The sequence below is a fragment of the Dicentrarchus labrax genome, unplaced genomic scaffold, assembly GCF_905237075.1.
Source record: "Dicentrarchus labrax unplaced genomic scaffold, dlabrax2021, whole genome shotgun sequence".
NCBI classification, from domain to species: domain Eukaryota; kingdom Metazoa; phylum Chordata; class Actinopteri; family Moronidae; genus Dicentrarchus; species Dicentrarchus labrax.
Genome location: NW_026136704.1, coordinates 12,225,505 through 12,252,086, shown reverse-complemented (window position 1 = coordinate 12,252,086; position 26,582 = coordinate 12,225,505). Strand labels below are relative to the sequence as shown.

Here is a 26,582-nt window from a genome sequence, read left to right as displayed (position 1 = left end):
GTGAGAGCGTCGCTCATGTAAAGGACAAGCCTTTGGTCCAATGAGGAGCTTGTGGGGGCGTGCCGCGCTGTCAAAGGTTCAAACTATTATTTATTTCTCATCAAAGCAAAGCTCATACCATTGACAGGATATATGGTTCATACTGAAATAAGAAAACAAGACAAATCAGGCGGTGTTGCATTGTTCAGTTTATGGCAACAGAAACAATGGCAAGATGTAACACTTCACTAAACCTTTGAAGAAACAAACCATAGTGCTGTACAATAGCAATTTAAAATATCACAGTTAGTAAATCAATAGCTTTAAATCATTGACGATATTTGCCACGTGCAAAAGTATGTGTGTTGTTGCTGTACATTATTTTCACAGCAGTGTGCAAAAGGGGAGTTTGTAAACATCAATTGTCCTTCCATGATCAGGATTTTCAGCGAACACTACTTTGTCAGCCGCCTTTTGTTCCTCGAAAACAATAATCTGAAAGAGAACACAAAAAATACACAACATACTATAGTTAGCCTACATAGAAAAATAGAAAGCAGAGGTAAACTTCCCCTCAACCAAAGTGAAACACTCTCGTTTTATCTTATTAGAATCTATGAATATACCTGATTCTCTCCACTTTTCATCCAAGCTCCTGGTAGATAAAGGAACTGCTGGGGGCCGATGAACCAATGACGTCCAAGGTTCTGTCCATTGACAAACACGGCTCCTTTACCCCAACCCTGTGGATGGAAGCACTGGTATGATCAGTAAAATGACAATGTGGGAAGTCTGACAAGTATTAATGTCAAACATTAATGTAGAGGAAAAAACATAAGGCATCAGACTGTGTCAAACATATTCTTAATTAGAGTACATATATATGTAACGCAAAACTAAGGCGCTGCATTATATGGTTATTTAACATGCATGCAAAGTACTGTATTAAAAATTAAGATATACATTTGAAATAGTAGATCAGTAGAACATTTCCTAGTTCTAATAGAATATCTTTCCTACTAACAGGGAGTCTGATGAAGGTGTCTCTGGGAGGACTGTCCACATACAGTCTGGCCTGGAAAAACCCTGGAATGGAGGGCGTCTTGAGGTCAGACTTCCACCGACCAGAACTCATTAACCTGAAACAAGATCAAACATTCATTTGAAACACTCCCTGTAATCACACAACACTAAAATCAATCTGGACATTATGAGGCAAGAAGGATTCTCTGCTGCACAGTTATTTTTTGATAGGTGCTGTGATATCATGAAATGTTGGAGTTTGGTATACTAATTTGCTCTGTCTGTCTTGTTAACTTGTTACTTGTTTACTTTAATTATGATTTCCCACAATTTCCAGCATGCTTTTCATCATCAACATCCAAGTAAGCACATTAACTATTTGACTATATAACCAATAGTTCATGAGTGGGCATATTCTGTACTGTAAATAAAGGTAGCTAGATATATACCCACATCACACCAAAATTGAGTCAGATATGTAGACTGGTGAAGTATTTTAGGGTGAAACTGCCCTTTAATTTACAACGAACAAATGTCTGGCCCTTTTCACAGAATGAAAAATGAAATTCAGTTAACCAACCTTTTCATAAAGCCTGGCTTCATATCTAAACAGAAGATGGTAAATCCTCTCAGGGGGGTGTGATTCAACATAACGTCTCCCACAATACCTGTAAGGCAAAAATAGACCAGACCAAACAACATACACAGACATCTCCATCTTTTTGCATGGGTGTGGTGGGCCACAACCTTAAAATTAATTATAAATAATGGTTTGACTGCAGCCTACATTTGCAATGCACATAACAAGACAGTTGAATACCTTTGCGCTGGTCATCCAGAGCTTTCCCATAATTCACTCTTCCACAGTTCTCCACAAGTAAGCCCAACGTTCTTTCTCCCTTTGATGCATAAAACATGAGTGTCATTAGGAAAATTGTTCAGTAAACATGACCACAATGAAGCACTGGAGTATTTCTGTGCTTATTTATGTCAAATTAAATTAATGACTAACACTCTGAAAGGGTCTGCATGCAATGAATACAGCTTCTCAGAATCACATATTGTTGCAAGTTCCTTTAAATCCTGTTCGCACAGTAACAGGAATCCTTTACAGAAAACCTCTGAAAAGCTGGCCCATTATATGTTTAATATGTATATTTAAATCAGTGTAGTTACACTGGCTTCAGTCATTGATTATAACATTTAGGCAATACCTCACATCAATGACTGTTAGCTGCTGATCATAATCCTGCAGATAAATAAAAACAAACAAAATTGTTTTTAAATTAATACGATATCTATTAACACAAACAAAAACAGTCAGTACCTTTCCATCAGGAAGTGTCAGCTCGTGAGTCTTATTGTCCAAACTACCAACACATTGTCTGTCCACAAAAACCTAGAGAACATTAAAAAGTCACAATTAAAAGATTATGTATAACTTCAACAAAAAATATCAAAAAACGATATTGTATTGCATATGTGTGCCTGTCTGTTGATCAATATGCATGTCCTCACCAGTGCTCTGTCTCTGATATTATTCCTGGAGTTGAGGGTTCCTCCACTGGCAATGGTGGTTTCATACAGTGTGTAACCGTATGACTGACCATTGTTATTGTTGACAGGGAGATTCTCCATGTTGACTGGCATCTCTGACCTGTATGGCTGGATAAAAAAGTCAAACAATCTTACATATTAAATACAAGAATCTGGCAGAACACAGTAAACATTAGACCTCTAAACACAATGAAATGAAAACTGCATTTGTGTAGTTTTACAGTCAGGGGCCTGCTGGGGTTAAGAAGTTCCATTCCAACTGAATGAAATCACAAGATATGTCTGCATGCATGAAACTGCAACACACTTGGGAGTCTACCAAACAGCATATGACAGATACTTCTAAAAAAAAAAGCAGGTGTGTTGACACCTTGGTATTTGAGCAAACTCGAGCTGCTGGAGTGAGACATCTGTCTTGAGCATGAGCAGCAAGATTTCTACACACACACACGGAGACACTGAAGCTGATAACAAAGATCTTCTGTCTGTCTGAAACTTACCACATCTTACATTTTGCTCTCATCCCAGCATGATCCCTATATCTATCCGACGATATGGTCTAGTTGGAGTCTGGATACAACATTTTGCATTCTGTAGATTATATAGTCAACTGTAACACCAGACAGGGGCTTGCCATCTGCAGCCTACCTTGTTGGTGAGGTGCAGGCTGTCCCACAGTGACAGGTGCCACTGGATGACTACAGGGTCGTATGCTCTCCTCTCCTGAGGAGAGGGCACTTCAGGAAGAGGCTCAGCTGGAACACAAGTTGGTAAAAACATTTAATTAATGCTAATTATGACAGACTCAATTACTCTAGGTAAGAAATTCAAATCAGTTATTAGGTGTACATAGTTTCTCATAAAATTTGTAATGCAACCAATGCACGTGGATGCTTAAAAATACATTACAGTGGTACTGGCTGAATAAATTCCTCAAGAGTTGATATTTTTGGGTGCAATCTCCAGCCTCCGATAGCGGAGCGTCGTAATCTGCAATGAACACATTTGCAAACAACTGTAAGAAGCAATGCATTTCTTAATGGGAATCATATCCATCCAATATCTGAAACATCCTTTGTTCTTTGGTCTCTGAACCAACCATAACTGGTGACCTGAGGTTTGTAGGTGCCAAAGTCCATCGCTCCATTCATGAAGCCAAAGCTGGTTCCCCCATGGAACATGTACAGATTAATTGAGACACCTCTCTCCAGGATCTCTGACACAACAGCCAGCATATCTGCAAACCACATGATAATATATGATCTCATAATACTCAAAATGAGCCAATAAATGAATGAGCTGTTAAGTATGGGAGTAATGCTCTTCTCTGTCAGTTGAAATGTCCTTGAACGTTACCTGAACCCAGCAGCTCAGGACTGACATTCTGAATTACCTTCATAAGCCTATATACAATCACAAGCAAACACGCACTGGCCATTGTGGAGCATCTGAGTGCATAATGGAACGCAAAGGATGCTTAAATTGATCTCAGATAAATGATAAGTGTTTCCCATACCCTCAGCATGGAACACGTGGTGATGGTCTCCCCAGACATCAAACCACCCAGACCAATACTCCATCACCATTAGAGGTTTCTGGGGCTACACAAAACATATGACTATATTACATACATATCTTACTGTCTACTGTAATTTAAGAGCCATAATAAGCTTTAATGAGAAACACAATCTTTATGGGCTTTTAGTTCAAGCTCTTACACAATACAGTTTTTTTTTTTGTACTCTTATAAATAATCATTAGTAAGTGCTAAAGTCACACTACAAACACCTACCTGCATGTCAGCTAAGCACTGGATAGCTCCGAATGACAGTCTCTGGAGGTTTATTGTTTTTAGAACTAAAATGAGCAAGAATTACACATAAAGTATATTGTGTTATTATTATTGTGCACAGAAAAATAGAGTTGATAAGTAGATCATGTAAAGCCACACAAATTTGATTCACCACAGATATATTAAGGGTTTCAATCTATATCACACTCTATTTTTTTAAATAAATCCTCAAAAATAATGCACTTTAAGGGGTAAATTACAAAACAGTAAAATAATCCTCATTACCTCCCTCCATCCCTGCATATCTCAAGCCCTCCCAATTGTCTGAGGTCAGCAGGAGCTCCTTGATCCCTCTGGACTGGAGACACTGCAGGAAAAGAATATATATTTTTGTTTTGCATACATTTTGTAATTTGTATAGTAAAGATTTCAGTAAAAAAAAAAAACATCAATAAACTCACATTTTTTATAAATGCCATGTATTTCTCATCTTTGGCATATGATCCATACTCATTCTCAACTTGAACTGCAATTATTGGCCCTCCCTCCTCAAACTAAAAGAACAAACAAGGGGGAAATTAATGTTTTTTTCACACTGAAGCCTCCAATTATTATTTCAGGAAAGGTTTGACATGAAATATTATCACAAGTTTGAAAGTTTGATTTACCATCAGTGGTTTGATAACTGAGATAAGCTTGTCAAAGTAGAGGTTGACAGCATCTACAAATCCAGGATAAGTCGTCCTCAACTGCATGTTTTTATCTTGTAGCAACCAGCTGAAAGAAATGTAGGGACAACATTGGTGGCTTATATGGCAATATTTTACAGTAATGGACAGATGGTGTTACCTAGGCAACCCGCCCAAGTCCCATTCAGCGCAGATGTAAGGTCCAGGACGCAGGATCACCCACAGCCCCATCTCTGCTGCTAAACTGACATAGGCCCTAAGAAAGGCAGAGACAACTTCTGCTTCATTAATGAAAGAACCATTTGGCATGTCTTTTGGAAATATGTACCAAAGAGGAAGAACAAATAATATGGAAGCTGTACTTGAGGTCCAGCTGATCCTGAAAGTTGAATATTCCTCTCTCAGCCTCGTGCAGATTCCATGGCACATATCTGAAAAAGCAAGCAAGAAAGCCATTCTTTGTAGCTTATAGGCAGTACTGTGGTCCACTGGCTCATACAATTCTGGTATTTGGTTTGTTTCTATTACATTTTAAGGTGAAATGTTTCATTGTCGCGTTTCATACAAACACATTTGATTTAATCTAATCTGTCTTTGACCTTCTCCGGTGAAAGAACAGTGGAAATACTGTAATGTGATTCATAGTCAAGGTGCAGAGGGAGCCTACGTTGTGAGAGTATTGAGGCCACAGGCCTTCATCTTCAGCAGCCGGTCCTCCCAGTAGGCTCTGGGGACACGGAAGTAGTGGATGGAGCCCCCCAGGACAAGGAAGGGCTTTCCCTCCAGAGTAAACTGAGGCGAATTGGCCCTCAGACCCTCCACACGGCTCATTCTTTTCACTTCAAGGTGATGTCTAGTGGGGAAAAACAGTTAGATAAAATATAATGGAAAACAGTCCATCTTCTGAAGCAGGTTGTATGTGAGGGATGATAAAATTCAAAGGCATACAAAAATATTTGAAACATTTTAATAGGTGCTACTGTAATAAAGACTTTACAAACAGCATGGCTACTTCAAATGATGCATCCGTGATAAATGATATATGAGCACACCGAAAGTATAAACTTACCAAGAAAAAGTCCAGAATGCAAAATTACAGAAAATCCCAATTAAACAAAAAACATGGTCAAAGCTGTACCTTGATGCTGAGCTTGGTAGGGTGTGTTTGAAGGGAGGATGGTGCTGGGAGGCCTCAAACACTGTGGATAAGGGAAACTATTGTTGTTTCAGAACAAAACTAGAATAGTGCTCTGTCTCTCTCTCTCTCTCTCTCTCTGTAGCACTGTGAGAGAAGGGAGGCATTACAATGTACACAGTAATGTTAGTTTCCATAATGTACTGATGCCGTGTAGGGACCATGTGCAACTGTGGTCATAAGTTAGTGTGCAGTAGCATAAATGTATGGTTGATACATTATCTCACAGAGCACATCAACATTTTATGATTACTGATAAGATAAAAAGTCAAAATCAAAGGGTAAAGAGCACTGCTACAAATTACAGACCAAAAAGATGTTTTCTTAAAAGCAAAATGTTCTGATATATTTATTTATATGTATGTATGACATAGTTCTGCAGTGTTCAGAGTGAAATATTCAAGACTATGACTGCTCACACAAAAAAATGCTGTTTGCAAGTACTACATCATAAAGCTGAGTGGACTCTTGGCCTATGCTTTTGAGAGTTGTTTCAGTGCTTTCAACATTATGTTTTTTGACATGGTTGACACTGTTTTGCCCTTAATCAAAAAATGTTATCAGATTTCAGTCAAATCTGTCTGAGACTGGCTTTCTCAAGAGGTTGACAGGATATTCTGCAAATTGTTAGGAACTGATGAGGCCTTCACGAGTCAGTCTGTGGATGTAAGCTAATTCGGGTGTTGCCATGTAATCATAAATACTGTATATAAAACAGCGCACTGCAACTCCAATAAACTGGTCAAAAATCTAATATTGTTAAAAACAGAATTAGATTGTAGGGCAAGGATTTGGGGATGGCAAGTCAGCATAGGACATATAAAATTGAAAAATGGATGAGAGGAGGGTTTTATCTACGTGTAAAGAACGACTGATCAAAGGGCTGAGAATAGGACATACAGGACTAAATTAAATCTGAGACAGGATCCTGGCAACTGTGACGGCTGCCACCCGAAGGAGACTGTGGTGACTGTTCTGTGGAGAACAATGGTATTAAAAGTATGGATGTAAAAACAATATTCGCTTTCAACTTGGGAAATGCAAGATATATATATATATATATATATATATATATATATATATATATATATATATATATTAGGCTATACATATATATAGGTATATATAAAAAAAACTTAATATTCTTATGATCATGAGAGTCAGAAGAAGGATTTAAGGATAAGGATTGTTTGGTAGTGATAATACTCTTGTTGGAAGTAATTAGCTAAGACAAACTTAGGGACATTTAGACAGTTTTAATTTTCGGCGTTTTTTCCAGCAGAGTAATTGAGCGACGATCCCTATTATACAGGCAGTAGCTACAGGCGGGTTTAGTGTGTACTTTTGGGCAACAAACGGTAGCTTCGTCTGTCACAAACACCGGTTATATTAGCTTCCACAACTGGATATAGTTAGAAATACTTTAGTTTTTCGTAGACCAAACTTCGTTTTTTTTGTTATTAATCCCGGAAATAACGTTACGAATATCACAGGATTAAGTGAATATGGGGTAGGGTAGCTCAACTTAATTGGCGTTATTATGTGATTTTTGTTTGTCTACTGTCAAACTGGGTTAACATACTAACGTTAGATGACTACAACTTACTCGTATAACACGCAATTCGCATACACGTTAGAGCTGTTCAAGTCGTGTTGAAGTTGCCAATGGAAACATTATCAATGTTTGGTCTTCGTCTCTCCCTAAAACAAAGATATTTTCTCCTGCTGTGTGTTGCTGTCGGAGGGATACTTGCATATCAGTTTACAAGGTAAGGCAAGCACTTCTGCAGCTAGCATAAACCTGAAGGGAGACATTTCTGTCAACTCTTAATACGAGTCACGCATGAAGACGAATAGCCCGCCCTCTGAAACTGTACTAGTAAACAGACATTGTTGTTGCCTTATGTTTCTGTGTGTTTGCTTGGTTACATTGTTACCTATATTCAGGACTCAGCTCTATTCCTGTGAACTTTCACCTGGCTCACTTGTTGGCCTGTGGACATTGAACATGACTACACGAAACATGTTACCTGTCACTGTATTAGACCTCAGTTTGTCCTGTTTATGAGCTGTTATGGTTACATTCATTACACCCTCATGTGCACACCTACCATAAGATGTGCCACCATGAATTCCATGAAGGAGATTTCTTTCAACTGGGCTTAAATATTCATTCACAAGCTCGCTTCCCATCGTAGAAACATGTCTCAAATGTCTTCATGGCCTTTGATCCAGTTGTACTAGTTATTTTTTCAGTTGTAAACTGCATTTTGCCCCCCTAGGAATCACAGTGAAGTGAGAAAAATGAGCCGTGTGGAGGGTCTGAGGGCCAACTTGTCTCAGTTCACTCTGGAGAGAAAACCCTTCCGCATCCTGGGGGGCTCCATCCACTACTTCCGCGTCCCCAGAGCCTACTGGGAGGACCGGCTGCTGAAGATGAAAGCCTGTGGCCTAAATACTCTCACAACGTAGGTTCCCTCTACAACTCACTGCTGGCTGAATGTAATCTCTTTTAAGGCACCAGAATAAACACAGATCAAATATAATCTGAGTGACAAAAAGTAGAGTAGACAGAATTCATTAGTCATAGTTTTATGAAGAACTTTGAAAGCACACAAAAAATTATCTGTCTTATGTATTTTTTTCAGGTATGTGCCGTGGAACCTGCACGAGCCTGAGCAAGGGGTGTTCAACTTTGAGGATCAGCTGGATTTAGAGTAAGGAACGATGAAGGGGAGACATCATGAGACTACAGATGCAGATGAACTCCTGCAGATGGCACTGTTGCATTGCAGAATGGCTTTTAGCTTTGCACAGCTCTGAATAATTTGATACTGCTGAGTTTACCCTTAAGAAATGAATTAATTAGTGGTGCACAGCATCAATGATTCATAATTTATTGATTGCGATGTCACAGACCCATCAGATGGGTTGTTTGCTGTCAAGTCTAGTGCTAGAAAAAAAAAAAGATCTGAATATGAAAAAATAAATGTAATGGAATATTTCAGAATGAATGACATATCATTTGCTATCGAACTACTGCTTCATTTTGAAGTAATAATAAATAATAATGATTATCTGACCCCACTTTATATCTGCTGCAGTAAACATTTGAAATGTATTGACAATAAATAGACCCTACTGACAGCACCTTTTTGCATCCTTCTCTCAGCGCCTACCTCCGCCTTGCTGCCAATCTGGGACTCTGGGTGATTCTGCGTCCCGGGCCGTACATCTGTGCCGAGTGGGATTTAGGAGGACTCCCCAGGTAAAGATCCCAGAGCCACAATTAAGTGTTACCTTTGCTGATATTTTGTATCTGCCTTACAGCCTTAGTAACATTGTAATGCATTATTTAAAAATAGCCAGAGGGGGGCTAAATTAATCCCTTAAATTGGCTTGGAAATGAATTGTTCAGTGAGGTAATCTGTTTGTTAGCAGTGTCTTTCCTGCAGGCAGAATTCTTTCAACTCTTGGAAATAACTCATAGTTTAGTTATGTGATTTATTTCAAGTGTGCTGTCTTTGTCATCTGTTTGGCCAGTTTCAGCAGATGTGTTCAGAATTCATCTTGGTCTGATTAGTCCAGTTTACAGTGTTGCTCATGTATAATACAACAAAGGCAACAAGACTTCAAATACAGTGGAAGACATGGTTGGAGGACATCATACATCACAGAAGTTAACCACTAATGTCACTGAAAGGCAGTGATGATTTAGCTGACTTTTGGTGATGTATTATAGAGAACAATAATTAAACCTGACAGGCATATCTCCCTGAAAGGATGAATTCATTTAGTTCTGTAATCAGATTTGGACAGATAATATGATGAATATTGGAGGGAAAAAGACTTGAAGTAGGTATTTTTGGAGTAGTTTTGCCTTCAGGGAATGTGAGGTTGAGGTAATATTTATTTGATAATCATCAAAACAGAGTGTTTCTAGGGGCACGCTGTGAAGCATGACTTCCTCTGCACCACATTTTATGATAGTCATGCTTAGGTTGGTGCGATTATCTTCGATGGCTAAAAACGTTCAGCACAGGACTTTGAAGAACTCGTATATGTTACTTTTTTTGGACATTTCAAAGGTTTTGTGGTGATTTCTTTTCAGTTGGCTACTACGGGATCCAAACATGAAACTGAGAACAACCTACCCGGGATTCACCAACGCCGTCAACTCCTTCTTTAATCAGCTCATTAAGAAAGTTGTTCCACATCAGGTACTTTCCATTTGAGCAAAGGAATTGCTTTTTGAAATAAAAAGTAGTTTGACTGATACACACTTGTGACACACTGTAAGATATTCTAGAATAATTACATGAAAGAAAATATTTAATACAAATATGACTAAAATACATATATACTCAAAATAGACAAGCTTTCTCAATTACATGTTTTGAGTTTTTATGGTTACATGCATACAAACTTGTCAATCATCTTTAAAAAGAACCCTTGCATCATATTTTGTGCCTGAATACAATATTTTTGTTACCACCTCCAAGAAGAAACTGCAATAACCAGCTGCTGTTGACCATGTGGTACCCATTATTGGCAACGCGACACACCATACACACCTAAATTGTAAACTGACATATTTTCTTTTTATCAGCTGCACGCATCATTAAACAAGCTCTGATTTCCATTTCACAGCGTTTTTAAAATTCAGCTGTACTGAGGGTAGGAATGATCAAGAACTGGTGCCAAGCCCTAATATATGTCCTCTCTTCATTGGCTAATTAATGCCCAGTACTCCAAGGGTGGCCCAATTATTGCAGTTCAAGTGGAGAATGAATATGGCTCCTATGCCAAAGATAAAGAGTACATGCCTTTCATCAAAGAGGTAAGAAACTAAATGTAATATTTATTGCCTTGTTATATCTGCTTTCCTTTACCCACTCACTTTGCTTTTCAAAAGAAAAATCAATCAGTAATATTTCAGAAAGAACCTCCACTTTTTTGTTTAGTTGCCCCCATAATCCCCCTTCTTTCCAGGCGTTATTGTCAAGGGGCGTCACGGAGCTGCTGCTGACCTCAGACAACAAGGAAGGACTAAAGCTTGGAGGAGTGAAAGGAGGTATTGTCAGATAGGCTGAAAGACAAACAATACAGAGCACACACACACCAAAACAAATACACACACATGTGCAGTATGGTTGTTGATGTGTGTGACAAGAGGTCTGAGCCAAGTGTCAGGCAGCTGCAGTTCAGAACCAGATTCTACACACAAAGGATTCTGTGTTGTGCCAGCAAGTTGTTCCTTTTCCATGTACACTGGCATAAACACTGTGAGGCTGGGAAATAAAAATCTTATTTCTTTTCTATTGTTTGCACCCTTGCTATTTTAATGCACATACATTAGCCATAATAAGGTAGTATTTCTGCTTTTATTATCACTGCAAACCATGAATCGTCATTCTCATCATCATCATATTTACAGGACGGGATCTTCCAGGGTATTGTTATAATAAACCACCCTCTGGGAATTCACAAAATGTTTTAATGCAACTCTTAAATTTCGATTCCAGATTAGCATGTTATATATACAGTAAGGTGAACAGTTGTAGTTTGATGCCTCATTGACTGAATCCTAGTGCAGAGGCTTACATTAGACCATTTTAATGCCTGTTAACTTTGTGATGTGAAGACACTTTTGCTTTATATGGATCTAACAGGTGCCATGTGGGACTACTAGTTCTTTAAGGACAACAGAATAAGTATGTGAGGGTTTAAGTACAGCTCTAAACAATAATCATAGTAGCCAACAAAGCGTGTTTGGTATTAATTTGAACTGATGTTCTCCATCTTTGTTATTATGTGTTGACAATATTGTTGTACCTTTTTTTCATCTGAAGCACTAGAAACCATCAATTTCCAGAAACTGAACCCGAATGACATCAAGTATCTAGATGAAATACAAGTGAGTGTGTCACTGCCTTCCTTGTTCATTATTATTTAATTCATGTTTTGGAGCAGTTTTCTGATAATCAAACATCAAACAGACACACCATTAGCTATCCTTGTGCTTTCCAATATATAGACTGTCCTGGAGACCTAAAAAAAACTTCTTTAAACTTTAAGACAATTTATTGAAGGGCAGTTACAGAAAGAAACTGTATCTTCTGTAACTGTGTAACCGTTTTCTTTCTTCTACTAGCCTCAGAAGCCTAAGTTGGTGATGGAGTACTGGTCTGGCTGGTTTGATCTTTGGGGAGAACTTCATCATGTGTACGCAGCTGAGGGTAAGACAAACTTAAGATGGGTCGACAGGTTCTCTTTAGCGCTCAGAGAAAGAGAGGTGTTCACATGAGACTAAGACAGGATTTCTGCTGATGGATTCTTTGTTGAGGGCGAAACAGTTTCTTTCTGTACAGAAGGTCGATAATGCTGGCTATCTCGAGACTGGGGTAAGACAGGTTTTGTGCTGCAAGCCAATACAGAAATAACCGACAGTCTTGGGGGTAAGACACAGTCTCAGTGCCTTAGGCTAAGGGAGGCTTAAGACAAACCTTTTTAGCTGAGAATGAAACAGTTTCTTTGCCGGAGGAAAGACAAAGTAAGGACAAACTCTGTGCTATGTGGCTTGTGTAAGATAAATTCTCCAGACTGAATGTAAGACAGTCTCTCTAATGCCATGGTTCCTTCACAAAAGGCACAGAGCCCACTTAGTGCAGCGTAACATATGGTCATTCCGTCCTTGTTGTGTGGCTTTGTCAGAGATACTTTTCATGCATGGTGCATTGTGAACCAAGTAGCACAAACCAGAGTCAGTGTGTTGACCTCTTAACTTTTTCTCCTGGCCATAAATTTGATGAGGCCAGATTTTCAAACACATCCTTGTACAGGATTGTTCAAAGACGTTCTCCACTGATTCTGACTGACTGTACTGTGGGTGGAGATGTTTCACTTTGTGGGACTCACATTCATCTCATGCTCTCCCACCTTCTCTTTGCCTACATGTGCCGTAGCTACAGATACACACTAGGACTGCCCTGCCCTTGGCTATATTAAATTACATTTCCGTTGATGGGAACATACAGTACTTTGTACTATTAATTATGTACTACAATGTCTTATAAGTCACAGGTTGCATATTTGCTATTTTTAACTGCCTGCACCTGAAAATACAGTAAGGCATGACAAAACATGTGTGACGTAGGACTTAAAACTATCCTGTGAAGTTATGTTTCCATTCATAGTTTGTGTGTGTCCTTGTGGGCTTTTTTGTCACACATTTTTCCTCACATGACATTTGCAGAGTAGATTTTTGGAAGAAATTGAAATCTACATTGTTTAAATGATGATTACTTGCCAGCAGCCCTCCTCTTCATGGCATTTGTTGGTTCATTGCTAAATTTGTTTTGCTCCTTATTACAGTCGATCAGTAGCAGAAGAGGGATTAGGAATGGTCCATTTCATAGTGTTATATACTGTATCCATTATGTTATTGGGTTAATATTATTGATGCATCAATGGGTAAGTAACGTTGTATTGTTGTACCTGCTTGTGGAGCTTAATTACTTTATTTAATGTTTGGCAGTTCAGTCTCTAACAGAGCAAAAACACCAATCTCAGAGAAAATTCTGGCTCCCAATAGATCCTTTTCATAGCAGAAATTTTGTGTGTAAATAACAACATTAACAATTTACAGTGTCCCAGTAATCCCAGAGTATTACAACTTGCTCACATACATAGAATATTACATTAATTAATGTTACAAATACAGTGTTGCCAGTCAAAATGTCTGCTGTGAAAAGGGTCTTTTGGGCCCTAAAATCCTTTAAAAAACCCCCCCAAAAAAACAGTGCAGAAAGTATTTTACCAATTTTAATTCAAATTAACCCATCTAAAGAATTGAACATCTTCAAGTACAAGGTGTGTTGTTGCACTAGAATATAAATAAAATTAACAACAACAACACCTTGATTTTAGAAAATAGTTAAAACAAATTGGATCTTCACTGAAAACTGGCTGGAATATTCTTATCACATATTCTGCCAAAAAAGATTGATGAGGAGATTTTACAGGGAACAAATGTATTTGTATAAAATATCTTCAGTAGTAGAGTAACTATAATCTATCAGATATGTAGTGGAATAGAAGGACTAAGTAGCATAAAATGTAGATACTAGTAAAGCACAAGTACCTCAAAATTGTACTTAAATACAATACGCACTTTCCACCACTGCCCACATGCTTGTGCGTCCTTGTGCATGTGCTAACAAAACAGAAATGCACCAGATATTTGCATTTGAGAAGCTGCAACCAGGAAATGTTTGGAATTTTGCTTGATGACTAATAAATAATTAATGGATTTTCAGAATTGCCAATCCTGTGTTTATTTCAGTTAATGCACTAGTTGTTTCAGCTGCATGTTGTACACATATGCCATAAGCTATTTAGGTTGTCCTGAATGTTGGTATTGGGCCCTTAGTATGTCCCAAATACCAGCCATATAACATGCTCTACATGCTTCAGCCAGGAGGGTGATATTTTTAGTGTAATGTAACAGTCGTGACATAAATGATAGGACCTGTTTCACAATTGCAAAGATGAATGGAAATCACACACCCTGCTCTCACCATCTTGAGTGCTCTCAGAAACATCTTATTTCAAACACAGTGCAGAGCCTCAAGCTTCCTTTTACATCATTCCCAGCAGCCATCCACATCTTAACAAAAAAATGTTCTGAAAATGAAAAAGGCTTTCTTATGTACTTTCTCCTCAGTGAGAAAGGGAAAAGTGAAAAAAAGGGACCCTCACCACACAGCTATGAAATGAACTCTGGAATATTCAGAAGGGATTCATGTCCTTGACAGTTCAGTGCTCTGCAGACTGCAACACACCGAGCAGTTGGTCACAGCTAGTACCACCACCATGAAACCAACCGTGTCCGGTTCTGTCACTCACCCTGCTCAATTGTTATTCACTGAGGCTCATGCCCTTGATTCAAATCATTAAAGTCAGTCCAATTTGACTATTAAAGTCCAGTTTGAATACTTAATGACTTGCTCTGCTGTGTTCGCTGCAAAATATTGGTAGCTAATTTGTGCAGGGAGGTAGGCAATTTTTCATGGGTGTGAGCATTGCCCTGTAATGAATTATAGTAACCTGTAATAGGATGTGTGGCAGAGGTCTGTCCATGTTTCAATTGAAGTGGAATTGAGGTTTGATAGGATTATTGAAACAGGGGCTCTGGCTTGTTGAAGCTGAAGTAAGATGCATATGAAAGTCTTTTTTTCTCTGTTGCTCATGGGTCTTAATGTTTAGCTTTGTATTTGTCCTGCTCTGATAACTTTACTGATTATATCAGAATAATTAAGCTAAATCATAGACTTTATTTATTCAATCAGATTTGTTTGTTTCTTTCGTCTTTGACAGACATCATACCTGTGGTCACAGAGATCCTTAAACTGGACATGTCCATCAACCTGTACATGTTCCACGGAGGGACAAATTTTGGCTTCATGAGTGGGGCATTCGCCGTTGGAATGCCTGCACCTAAACCTATGGTAACAAGCTACGGTATGTGCAATGAATCTGCTTTTGTCCAGCATTTTGTAACATTGGAATAAGCAAAAAATTCCTGTGAGTTACTGTTGGAGGAGAAATTGTATGTACAGGGTTGATTAGTCAGGGTTGAACCAGGATTCCTGTAACAAGGATTCAACACAACACTGCATTTTAATAGCCAGACACATATTCACAATTACTAACAATTATTAATTACTACAGTAACCCTTTCTGACTGTGAATAGGATAGGTAAATTAAAACATGATTAGGATATTTGAAATGTCTGTAGATGGCGCTATCCCTACTCCTGAGCCCCTGACCTTCGGCTGCTTTGAAATTTGAATATTCAGTGCACACTAATGAATTCATTGCCTAATAAAATGCATGGGAAATATAAATTAAAGATGCTACGATGGCTTTTATATCTTCCTCTAGGGTATAGCAACATTGTAATGACCTCGCCATTGAGAAAGAGGAGAATTCTGAAAGCGCAGTAGGGCAGACCACCTCTGACCTTCAGCAGGCTTCATACCTGCGTTTACTCCTCTGAATGCTCTTTACCTTTTTGCCTCAAACGGCTCCATTTTCTGTCAAGATAACCCAAAATGTGTCTCGGCCCGCTGCTGTCTCAAGATGTTTGATAGGGGAGCACAGTGAAAGCATCTGCCACGGTAAGAGGCATCCCTGCCTCTCTCTGGCTCCCGAGCCTGCTGTTCTGATAGCGCATTATCTTTCAGATTACGATGCTCCATTATCCGAGGCTGGGGATTACACCACCAAGTACCATCTTCTGAGGAATTTATTCAGCCTCTACCACAGTGAGTGTTGTGTGTTGTTGCTGAGACGGGCCCCACATCTTCTGTCTCTCTTTCTCTCCTTTCCCTTTCATCTCCCCACTTAAGTTAATTCTCCTTGTAGAACCTGCTCTCTGTTGGCTAAAGTAGGATAACTTTGCATATGATTACAAGCACGGATTAGATATGGGTTTGTGTGTGTTTGTGCATGTGCATGTGTGTGAAATTTCTACCCAAGTCAAAGACCCTCAATTACCACCCATTGTGAAAATTACATACTAGGCCTTTTATTGTGTTTATTGCTTATGCAATGTTCTCTATTTGTAATACAAGGGTTTGTGGTTAGGGGCAGAGGTCTCAAGTGTGTTGTGGCCAGGACTGGAAATGTAGCTTTTGGCAGTCTGGGATTGAATCCAACACAACGACGTAATAATTTGCCCAGAGTTGAAGTGATTGAAGATAGTTTGAAAGGCTGCCTTTGCGTGATTCATACTTATGTTTTTTAGTCTGCTGAACAATAAGCAGTGGCCTGGATATGAGAGTCTGAGAAGGATTTGTGTTCTACTCAACAACCACAAGCACATGACCTAATTCTTTAATTAGATCAGCTTGATATTTTATTATTGTTTGGTTGTCAAATCATGTGCATTGTGTCAGTTACTCTTTTCCCTGTGGGGTTGTTTTTGCGTAACTTGCCATGGATTCAGGCTGATCTGTCGAAGGTCTTAACACTGATCTTTGACAGCAGCATGGCTCTTAAAGTAGACCTGTGACATGTATGCTTGGGGGTTTTCTTGTTATTACAAAACTGTCAAAAAATGCAAAAATACAGTATACAGTATTAAAACAGTTTATCTTAAAGCATTTTAAGTATTCATCATCTGTCAAATGCTTAACTCAAATGTGAGCAAATCTGAACCCTAATAGCATGTTTCTCCCATAACACATGGCCATGGTCTCTTCTGCACATGATTATATGGATAATTTTGCTTCATTTGGGCTTTGTTGTAGGAAAAATGCCAAATTTGTGACATAGGTTCATAGAAATGTCCTTTCAATGCTCTCTCTTCCTCTCTTAGATGTGACACATTATATACACTACCAAAGGCACTAGCTTGTAAGTGTTGTAGAGAGGCATTTAGGGGGAAGGTGTTGGCCATTATCCTCAAAGGTTTCCTTAAGTGATCCAGCTGTTACCACTTGGTGATAAGGAAATGCTGTCAAGCCTTTCCCAGAGGGACCGCTAGTGTCTCTTCATGCTTTAACACCTTTAAAAGCAGTTCGAGGGCATGGGCAACCACTGTTAATTGTTGTAAAGAGACTGTTTTGTAACATGGAGCACAAACTGGATACTGCTGTGGAGGGCAAATGGCTCACCCAAAGAGCCTTACAATCAGTTTCCAAGAAACAGGTTACTTTTATTATTTTGTACTGAGTGATTCATAGGCTTTACAATATGAAGACTCCTACAAGAGAAATACAGAATAGGACAGTGCCCAGAAGAAGCATATAAATAAATAGCCTATTTGTGTTTTATAGTGAATTGTTTTTATGGTCAAATTTAGTCTTTTTTTGTACCAGCTGTAGACTGAACATGGTTTATAATTTGAATGTACAAAGCAGCCTCTTCCCTCTCTTCTCGTCTTTCTCTCAGATGTGATATGCAGATTTTTAGGAGATTTCCATATCCATCTGGAACTCCCTTCTCTGACCAAATTCACATGAACTTAAAAATATAAAGATTCATGTATATTTGTTGTGTGTGGGGTTATTGTACATACATGTACAACAATGTATATGTCATGTTGTAATAATTGCAAAATTCCCTTAAAAGGTTTGGACTTCAGTTTGTTTGCATCCCTTGGGTAAATAAAGGATAAAGAAAGTGAAAATGATTTGATAAATATAGACATACAAACTGCAGCCTACCCTCATTTTTCCTCCTTGTTTTTCAGCCCAGCCTCTCCCTGAACTGCCCTCTCTTCGGGAAAGGAGAGCGTACCAGCCTGTTGTCATCCAGCAGCACCTGTCTCTGTGGGACAGTCTGCATTTCTCTGACAAGGTAAGCTACTGATGCACAGAGGGTGCCAGTATTCGTGGCAAAATAATAAACATCATCTGTGTAGCATTGCTCAAAGCAGAGTTGCAAGGTTGTTGACAGACAACACTGATGCATAAAATACTTAATACATAAGTAATACAAAATCCAATTAAATAAACTCAAAGAAAATGTGCTGTTAATTATGTCGATAGGCAGCTGTTGCAGTCTGTGTAAATGTATTCCTCCTTAATTTACTTCTCAAAGAGTCGGCCCTAGCTTGAAGACAGGTGCATTGACAGTACACACAGTTACAGTAGCACAAGCTCCTTATCACATCTGTCTACTCAACTTAGTTATTATACAATATATCAATATTAGCAAATGTTAGAAATAGTGCTGTCAAACGATTAAAATATTTAATCGTGATTAATGTCATAGTTAACTCGCAATTAATCGCACATTTTTATCTATTCTAAATGTCCCTTGATTTCTGTTTGTCCCATTATTTTTTCTCATTTTAATGCTCTTATCAACATGGAAAAGTGGATTGGCTTGCTTTGTGCAAATGTTGTTTTTATTGAAAAATCATCCATTGTCGCCCAGCTTTGAGGAGGAGGAGGAGAATTCGCATCAGCTGTGTGTTTGGCCATCAAGTGGTATTTCAGACTGGACGTGCTGCGATGATAGCTCAGTTTACAACGACAAAACACACAGATCACTTTGGTCTTGTCAATGGAACCATTTGGCAACTTTTTAAAAGTAAACTTTCCATTCAGAATATTATTGGCATCCATTTTGGCGTCTCGCACTCGCCATCCACTCAAAACGTAACGTCTACTACTCTTAAACAAGTGCCTGTTGTTTTGTTTCCGGTCTAGCTAGATCCGGTGTGGTGTTGTAGTTTTTCTAACGTTACTAGTTGTTGCAACAGCATGTGAAAAAGACTACAAACTATGCTAAGAACGTTAATCTCGCAAAAAAAATAATTGACGCTGTTAAAATGGGCTCGCGTTAACGCCGTTAATAACGCATTTAACTGACAGCACTAGTTAAAAAACAACCCCAAGCATTATGGGGCAATAACCGCTGGAGTCACTGGTGCTCTTGTACCTGTTGACATTAGTTGTTTCTTCAGAGTTATCTCTGGTGTTTTTATTCCGTATCTCTATTGAGTTGAGAAAGTTTTGAACAGAATGCCCTAATGTTATCCTATGTGAAGAAAGCCATAACAGTCATAGTCATTTGATCTATCTAAATGCCACCAAATCATAAGATATACAGCGGCATATGTTCTTCTAAGACATAAATGAAACCTCCAACAGAACCATTTTATTTTCTGATGAAAAAAGTGAGACAAGTGAGCTTTTAACTATCGTCAATCACCAACTTGGTTTTCCTGGACCTATTGAGAAAGTCTGAGAAGGGAAGTAACACTCCTGCCTTAATGAACAACTGCTGATGAGGTTCCCCTGAGCAAGACATTTTCTCCTAACTGCATTAGTGGCCTGCTCAAGGGCCAGCAGTAATCAACTGTGCACAGCTTTTTGACTGTAAAGCAGGCTGTTGTGGAAATAAAGTATGAACAGAAAATCTCTCTTGCCAAACTGAAAAAAAAAGAAGATTGGGTAAAAAAACCTGTTTGGAGGGTGTCTTTACGTCCGTTCACTTCCATGCCCACCAGTCTAGTTTAGCCATTTACAACGTGCTCTTCAGGGGCATTTATATTCCAACCAGATGTAGCACGTCTGGCAGTTGCTTACAACATTAATTATTCACTGCCCGTCGTAATAATTTGCTTCCCTCTGAGACGACAATTACTTTGCATCTGACCAGCTACGTGCCCTCGTTTAAAAAGAGCGTTTTCTCTTCAATAGCTTCAGAGAGGCTGAGTGGGATGTGTGAGTTTTGATATTGTATCTGTGTGTTTGGAGGTAGGTGGTTAATCGTGTCATAGCAGGGAGTGTTTATTGTCTTGTGAAGAGTGCATAATGCACCTCCCAAGGGTATGCAAAATATTGTTGTTGAATAAAAGAATTGCTCTGAATGCCAGACAGGAAAACTTCATTAGGTTTGATAAATCATCACTTTGGGTGAAGCCATCTTGCAAGTGGGAGATTGTGCGGCAGGAATCACAAGATCTCATCTGCATTGATATTGGTTTTGAGATAGAGTGTTTTCACTTTAAATAAAGCAAACATTATGTAACCATTTTTTTAAAAAGTCTCTAAAAATATAGATTTTTTAGAGGTACATTGTATGAACAACAAACGTTGTGTCTGTCTTAAACTCTTCATCTACATTTGCATTTTTTTAGCCTATGAAGTCAGTGAGGCCGGTGAACATGGAGAATCTCCCCGTCAACAATAAAAATGGTCAGTCTTATGGCTACACATTGTATGAGACCACCATCACCAGTGAAGGAACCCTCAACTCAAAGAACAACATCAAAGACAGAGCGCTGGTAAAGACAGGAGGACATAATGCTTCTGTAAACACACACTTCTGCTTTTCTTTGTGAGAACATTTAGAAAGCTGTTATCTTCTTGTTAGAAATCACACCTCTGATTGGTGTACTTGTGGAGTACAATTACAAGCTCGGGCTGCAACCAGTTGCTCTGGTATTAATGTCAGTCATGACAGTTATAGGAGCATTGAAAGACTGAATCTTTTTCTTCCCAGGTTTTTGTGGACAAACATTTTATTGGTGTTCTGGATTATAAGACGCAAGAACTTGCTCTCCCTGATGGGAAGGTACCTTGTGTGTGTGTGTGTGTGTGTGTGTGTGTGTGTGTGTGTGTGTGTGTGTGTGTGTGTGTGTGTGTGTGTGTGTGTGTGTGTGTGTGTGTGTGTGTGTGTGTGTGTGTGTGTGTGTGTGTGTGTGTGTGTGTCCTTCTGTGTGTAGTTTAGATTTAGTCTGCTCTTAGCTTCTTTCAGAAGGATAAAGTTGTTAATATTTAACAACATGCAGCATGTGAAAGCTTCGGGGGATGCTGATAGATGTTTTTGGCTGCAAGGTCCCAGTATTGAGCCAACAGCAAATCATCAAAGAACTGTTTATCTTAACAAATTTGAAGACAACTACAATAGACTCAGATTAGTCTTGATCAATTACTAAAACCAGATCAACTGGTTTTCTTTTTTGTTCATTCTTTCCGTTGAGGAATACTGATGTGTGTCAGTAATACTTATACTCATGTTTTATGCATTTTTCCACTGAAGGGGAAAAGAACTCTAAGTTTACTGGTGGAGAACTGTGGAAGAGTGAATTATGGGAAAACACTGGATGAGCAGCGCAAAGGTACAAATTGTTCCGTAAACTGATAGCTTTGTAGATGTTCAGTCAGCCCAAGTCTTGCCAAATGATTTGTTTCACTAGAGACCTTGAAATGAACTAATTAACAGTGTCTTAAGATCCATAAGCAAACTTAAAGTAGCTTTGACTCACCTTTCAGGTCTTGTTGGAGATATCGAGTTAAACAAGCGTGTCCTCCGAGACTTCATTATTCATAGTCTGAGTATGAAGCCAGGCTTTGTAAACAGGTTTGTGTCTTTCAATTATAATTCAGTTTCATGTTTGTGTTTCTCTGTCATTACACTTGCCTGCTGCTGATTCAATCCAGCTGATTATCTCATGCTTAACACAATTACAATGGAAACATGATGGCAAAATTCAGAAATCAAAACACAGCATTATAATTCAGCCTCTCATGTTAAATTATAAGCAGCACCGGCTGGTGTCTGTTAAGATCTGCACTGTTATCAATGTTCAAAAGGCTTAACGGGATCAATTGTGCTGGGTGACAGCACAAGGTGTTCACAATATATAGTGCTAGCAGAATACACCACGTGAAACTGGGAGGTACAAACACAATTCACTGTTAGTTGGGTTTCAATTAGAAGTGTGTCTTGCAGATTTCAAAACAATGATTTTGCCATGTCCAAGAGCTCAAACAGCCATATCATACATATTAGTGGTGTTAGACTGAAATGTCTTCAATGTGGCACTCCATAACAACATTATCCCAAACTTACTGCATCAACATAGAAGAACTGTATTTGTATGTTGCTTTATGATGCTTTAAGGGGATATTAAATACTATAATTTATTTATTCATTATCGAATTCACAAGATTAACAATTAACAATCACAAATTAGCATGTGCATTGAAATACAAGCAAACAGACAGCACACACACACACACACACACACACACACACACACACACACACACACACACACACACACACACACACACACACACACATATAAAATAATGAAAATATGCAATGACAGAAATAAAAAACAGTATGTACAAACCTTGAATTCAGGGCCAGTAAATATAAATGCATCACCAGCTAAAAGGGTCAGAACATAGACTGCTGTGCATTGGAAGCAAGCAAACTTGAGTGATTTTTGTGATTTACATCGAGACAGGTTTAGATTTGTTGTATGCCATGGGCTGTCTTTTGCAAACTGTTAAACATGGTGGGGGACCTTTTTAATGTGGCACCAATCCCATAATAGTCATTATGTTTGGTAATTTCTCTACTACAGCCAAGCATTATGAAGTCATTTTGCAGGACCCAGTGCACCCAAAGGTGCAAATACATTTCCCTCATGATGTTCCCATATTAGAAGATTATAATGCCTTCCTGTATGTTGCTTATTAAATTCAAAATCAGTGTCATTATCACCAGATTGAAATCAAACAACTTCCACAATGTGTTCATTCTTTTTTTATATTGATGACCCCCTTTACGCAACTCATATTAGTTGCACAGATAATCAGGGCCACTGGGATTAGTTTGTTCAGAGGTCTATATTTGTACTTTGTGGACTATCTAGATATATTTCCAAGACATTATTCAGTCTCATTTATTGAAAAAATTGCAATTTCTTTACCTCAGCACCACCCTGGAAATGTCAAGGCCTGAAGCACTTTGTGAATGAACACTAAAAATGCATAACGGAGGAAGAAATTTTGGTCTTACATCATGGCAACCTTTTGAATTTACTTAGAGGCAAAATATAACCTACTGTACAGCCAAAACAAAGATAGTGATTCTGAATATTTCCCCTGGCATCCATATCCAAACTTTCACTTGACATTTACTGTAGGCATAAAAATATGAATGACATGATACACTGTACACTGCTGCCTGACCAGCTAAAAGTCAAGACTGATGAATTTTATGATAGAAATTGCAGCAGAACGTGTCTTAAAAAATACATGACAGAACCGATATCTGTGCTTTCATGCCATGAAATATGCAGTATTGTGAAAGCGTAATCTGTAAGGATTTGAGAAAAATGAAAAGTACAACGTATTCTTTTTTTTTTAACAGACTTGAGAGTTCAGGCCACTGGACGTCTATGCGCCAGCGGCCCTCCTTCCCAGGTTTTTTCCAGGGCAGACTCTATGTGAACAGTTTTCCTAAAGACACCTTCATCAAACTCCCTGTGAGTAGGACAGACAGTAGCACAGCAGCACTACAAATTAGAGACTTGGTTAGAGTTTATTTATTAACTCTTTGACAGAATATTAAAAATAAATGGAATGCTAAATCTGCCAGAAGAATATTTTTTTTTTGCACAGCTGTATCATTGAACAGCATTGCAGTTTATTTACTGGTGTTTGGATTATTTTGCCCAACAGTTAGGAATGCAAGGGGTTTTCTTCCTCTAGATTTAACAGAACTCAAGCTGCCTATACTTTCATAGACACACACTTCCAAGCTCTGTACATTGTTGTGGTAAGTTATTTTTACCTGATCTTGGCCAGACAACTTTAGTAGAACAAGACTGATTTATTTATTCAATATTTATGCAGTTTTATATTTACTTTTATTTACTAATTGAGCGATTGTGTGTTTTGACTGATAATTTACCTCCTACTATTCTGTATATTTCTTTTGTTTTCCCCACATTTCTCCATTGCTGAGACTCAAAGTGATGTGGCTAGAGGTAGAGAACCTAACAACTATCGTTAAAAACAACCTGGGATGTATTAAGCAAAAGATGCTAATCATATTAGACGGAAATGCTTACTATGTCTTGTTGGTAGCCATCAAAATGTTTCTTTTTTTACCCATCAGCATTTAATTGGCTGAACTGGTTGTGTTCACAGGGCTGGTGCAAAGGAGTAGTGTTTATCAACGGCAAGAATCTGGGACGCTACTGGTCCATCGGTCCTCAGCAAACCCTCTATGTCCCAGGCCCCTGGCTTCACAGGGGGGACAACCAGGTATCAACTCCCTCTGTAACATCTACATGTGCTTACCATTCAGGAGATCCTTGGCCAAAATTGGTACGTGACATGTACCAACTTTGGCCATGAAAAATGGTTGCCAAATTCCTTCAGGCGTCCTTGAAATAGAAACCAAATTTAGCAACCCACTTTTTCATTATTGATAAATCTTCAGATTCGCCATTAATCAGTTACTAGTTGTGGATGTGAAATGTCAGAAATTAAATAACAAAAAATACCCATCACAATTATGAAAACACACACATTTTCTGACGATCAACTAATTGACTAAAATAAGAATTTCAGCTCTGCATGTAGCTATGTTTCAACTCTGGATTCTCCAAATTTGGATGGCAATTTGCCTACAGGTGGCACTAGTAACATGACTAATGAAAATGGCCTTACCTCAGTGGTCTGATTCACTTGAAACTTTGCACAATTCATCCATGTACAGTCCATTCATAATTATCTATGCCCTAACATTCCAGAGTTTAAGGTATTCTCAAAAACTCAATTTGAATGTCTATCACTGTGTATTTTGATACAGATCTAGATCTAGATGCAAATTAAATAAGAATATTTTGGGGGCCTATGCCCCTCTTTTTGAGCATATAGGCACTTTCAACTCACAAGGGTGCTTGGCTACCAAGAGCTACAGTCATTTTAATTTCTAAATATATGTCTATAGCTAAAATGGCATCTTGAAGGCCCCCTGTTGGCTTCAGGGTCCCTATGCAACTGCATAGTCCGCATATAGCAAGAAACAGGCCATGTGGACGGACTTTTGCGTCCATCTACGTTTTCTGAGTGAGATTTTGCATGAGTATATTACAACAACAATTCCTCACCTCCACTCTATCACAGGTCAACAGTTACATTGTACAACTGATCAGCCCCCTTTAGCTTTTGATGTTGTTGAACATTCTCTGGAAAAAGCCTTAGCTACATGTATCTCTGTGTTTCTCCTTCTTGCCTTTCCCAACTTCTCTCTCCTGTGAGTGTGCATATGCTGACCACCCACTCTCAGTGTACTTTCATTACCTCGGCTAAGCTGGATTTTTTTGCTTTATCACAGGTCATAGTGTTTGAAGAGCAGGAAACAGATGGTAAGATTCAGTTTGCCAGCAGCCCTGACTATGGCATGCCTGTTGATGTCCAGTGAGGACAGGAGGTGAGAGGGCAGTGTGGATGAGGAGAGGAGGATGATGGGAGCGTAGATGCAACCGAGGCGTTTGCCGTGAGGTTCGTCAACTCAGGCACCGACACCCTGCCATGACCAGCATCACTCAAAAGTCACACATCAGTGAACATGACATTTTGTGTTCTATCGGAGGACGCCAACACAGCAGCGTTCCAGACTAGTTTTTCATTTAGTGACTGTATTTCTGACATTGTTGAGTCCTTCTTATTCAGTTTACACTAATCTGCACTCTACTACATAACTGGAGAAGGAACTGTGATACAGAATGTTCTTGATTATAATAAAGTCTTAAAAATGTCTTCCTTTCACAGGCTTATTATAGAATATAGGTTGTGCATAAGAACTGTGAATAAAAGCTGATTTTTGTGTGTCAGTAGTCAAGGAAGCTTGTGAACTGCTTTATTTATCCTGCACAATAAGAGCCTGTTTGATATAACACGCTTTTCAAATCTAACTTCTGGCAAGATCGCAAGCTGTGTTCAGATATACATTTTTTCAAAACTCATCTGTTGTGTGTTAGCCCTGCCTGGAAACCATCACCATTATATTCTT

At 38.7% G+C, this 26,582-nt stretch overlaps 2 protein-coding genes across 7 annotated transcripts; one reads left to right on the top strand and one right to left on the bottom strand.

Moving 5' to 3' along the window:
• Positions 1–171: 171 nt before the first annotated feature.
• On the bottom strand, positions 172–8,522 carry LOC127362536 (beta-galactosidase-1-like protein 2). Of its 2 annotated transcripts, XM_051398323.1 has the most exons (20): positions 8,347–8,522; positions 6,179–6,239; positions 5,708–5,893; positions 5,403–5,471; positions 5,201–5,296; positions 5,020–5,128; positions 4,813–4,905; positions 4,637–4,718; positions 4,352–4,416; positions 4,076–4,160; positions 3,659–3,796; positions 3,469–3,549; positions 3,208–3,314; positions 2,521–2,667; positions 2,330–2,401; positions 1,823–1,901; positions 1,583–1,670; positions 1,004–1,118; positions 606–722; positions 172–474 (listed from the first exon to the last, which is right to left on the bottom strand). In XM_051398323.1, the coding sequence occupies exons 1-20, from the start codon at positions 8,426–8,428 to the stop codon at positions 364–366; spliced, it is 1,983 nt and encodes a 660-aa protein (XP_051254283.1). In that variant the 5' UTR covers positions 8,429–8,522; the 3' UTR covers positions 172–363. The 2 variants fall into 2 exon arrangements, with proteins under 2 accessions (XP_051254283.1, XP_051254284.1); XM_051398324.1 differs by lacking the exon at positions 8,347–8,522 and having other exon boundaries at positions 6,110–6,220.
• LOC127362538 (beta-galactosidase-1-like protein 2) lies at positions 7,561–26,411 on the top strand. 5 transcript variants are annotated; one of them, XM_051398330.1, is made up of 20 exons: positions 7,561–7,745; positions 7,948–8,004; positions 8,518–8,703; positions 8,884–8,952; positions 9,408–9,503; positions 10,347–10,455; positions 10,983–11,075; positions 11,228–11,309; positions 12,088–12,152; positions 12,390–12,474; positions 15,614–15,757; positions 16,484–16,564; positions 18,496–18,602; positions 20,896–21,069; positions 21,261–21,332; positions 21,798–21,879; positions 22,034–22,121; positions 23,928–24,042; positions 24,710–24,826; positions 25,905–26,411. In XM_051398330.1, the coding sequence occupies exons 1-20, from the start codon at positions 7,741–7,743 to the stop codon at positions 25,989–25,991; spliced, it is 1,914 nt and encodes a 637-aa protein (XP_051254290.1). In that variant the 5' UTR covers positions 7,561–7,740; the 3' UTR covers positions 25,992–26,411. The 5 variants fall into 5 exon arrangements, with proteins under 5 accessions (XP_051254290.1, XP_051254289.1, XP_051254287.1 ...); XM_051398329.1 differs by having other exon boundaries at positions 7,561–8,004; positions 20,896–21,042; positions 21,801–21,879; XM_051398327.1 differs by having other exon boundaries at positions 7,561–8,004; positions 20,896–21,042.
• Positions 26,412–26,582: the final 171 nt, after the last annotated feature.

What these genes read in the sequence shown, in the direction of transcription:
- LOC127362536 (XM_051398323.1), bottom strand. Translation starts at nt 8,428, where the DNA reads ATGGGAAGCGAGCTTGTGAATGAATATTTAAGCCCAGTTGAAAGAAAT. An exon ending in TCATGGTGGCACATCTTATG is followed by an intron (nt 6,240 to 8,346) that starts GTAGGTGTGCAC and finishes CCTTATCCACAG; the next exon opens with TGTTTGAGGCCTCCCAGCAC. An exon ending in ACACCTTCATCAGACTCCCT is followed by an intron (nt 723 to 1,003) that starts GTTAGTAGGAAA and finishes TTCCATCCACAG; the next exon opens with GGTTGGGGTAAAGGAGCCGT.
- LOC127362538 (XM_051398325.1), top strand. Translation starts at nt 7,901, where the DNA reads ATGGAAACATTATCAATGTTTGGTCTTCGTCTCTCCCTAAAACAAAGA. An exon ending in AGAAAGTTGTTCCACATCAG is followed by an intron (nt 10,456 to 10,982) that starts GTACTTTCCATT and finishes ATTAATGCCCAG; the next exon opens with TACTCCAAGGGTGGCCCAAT. An exon ending in AAGCCAGGCTTTGTAAACAG is followed by an intron (nt 22,122 to 23,927) that starts GTTTGTGTCTTT and finishes TTTTTTTAACAG; the next exon opens with ACTTGAGAGTTCAGGCCACT.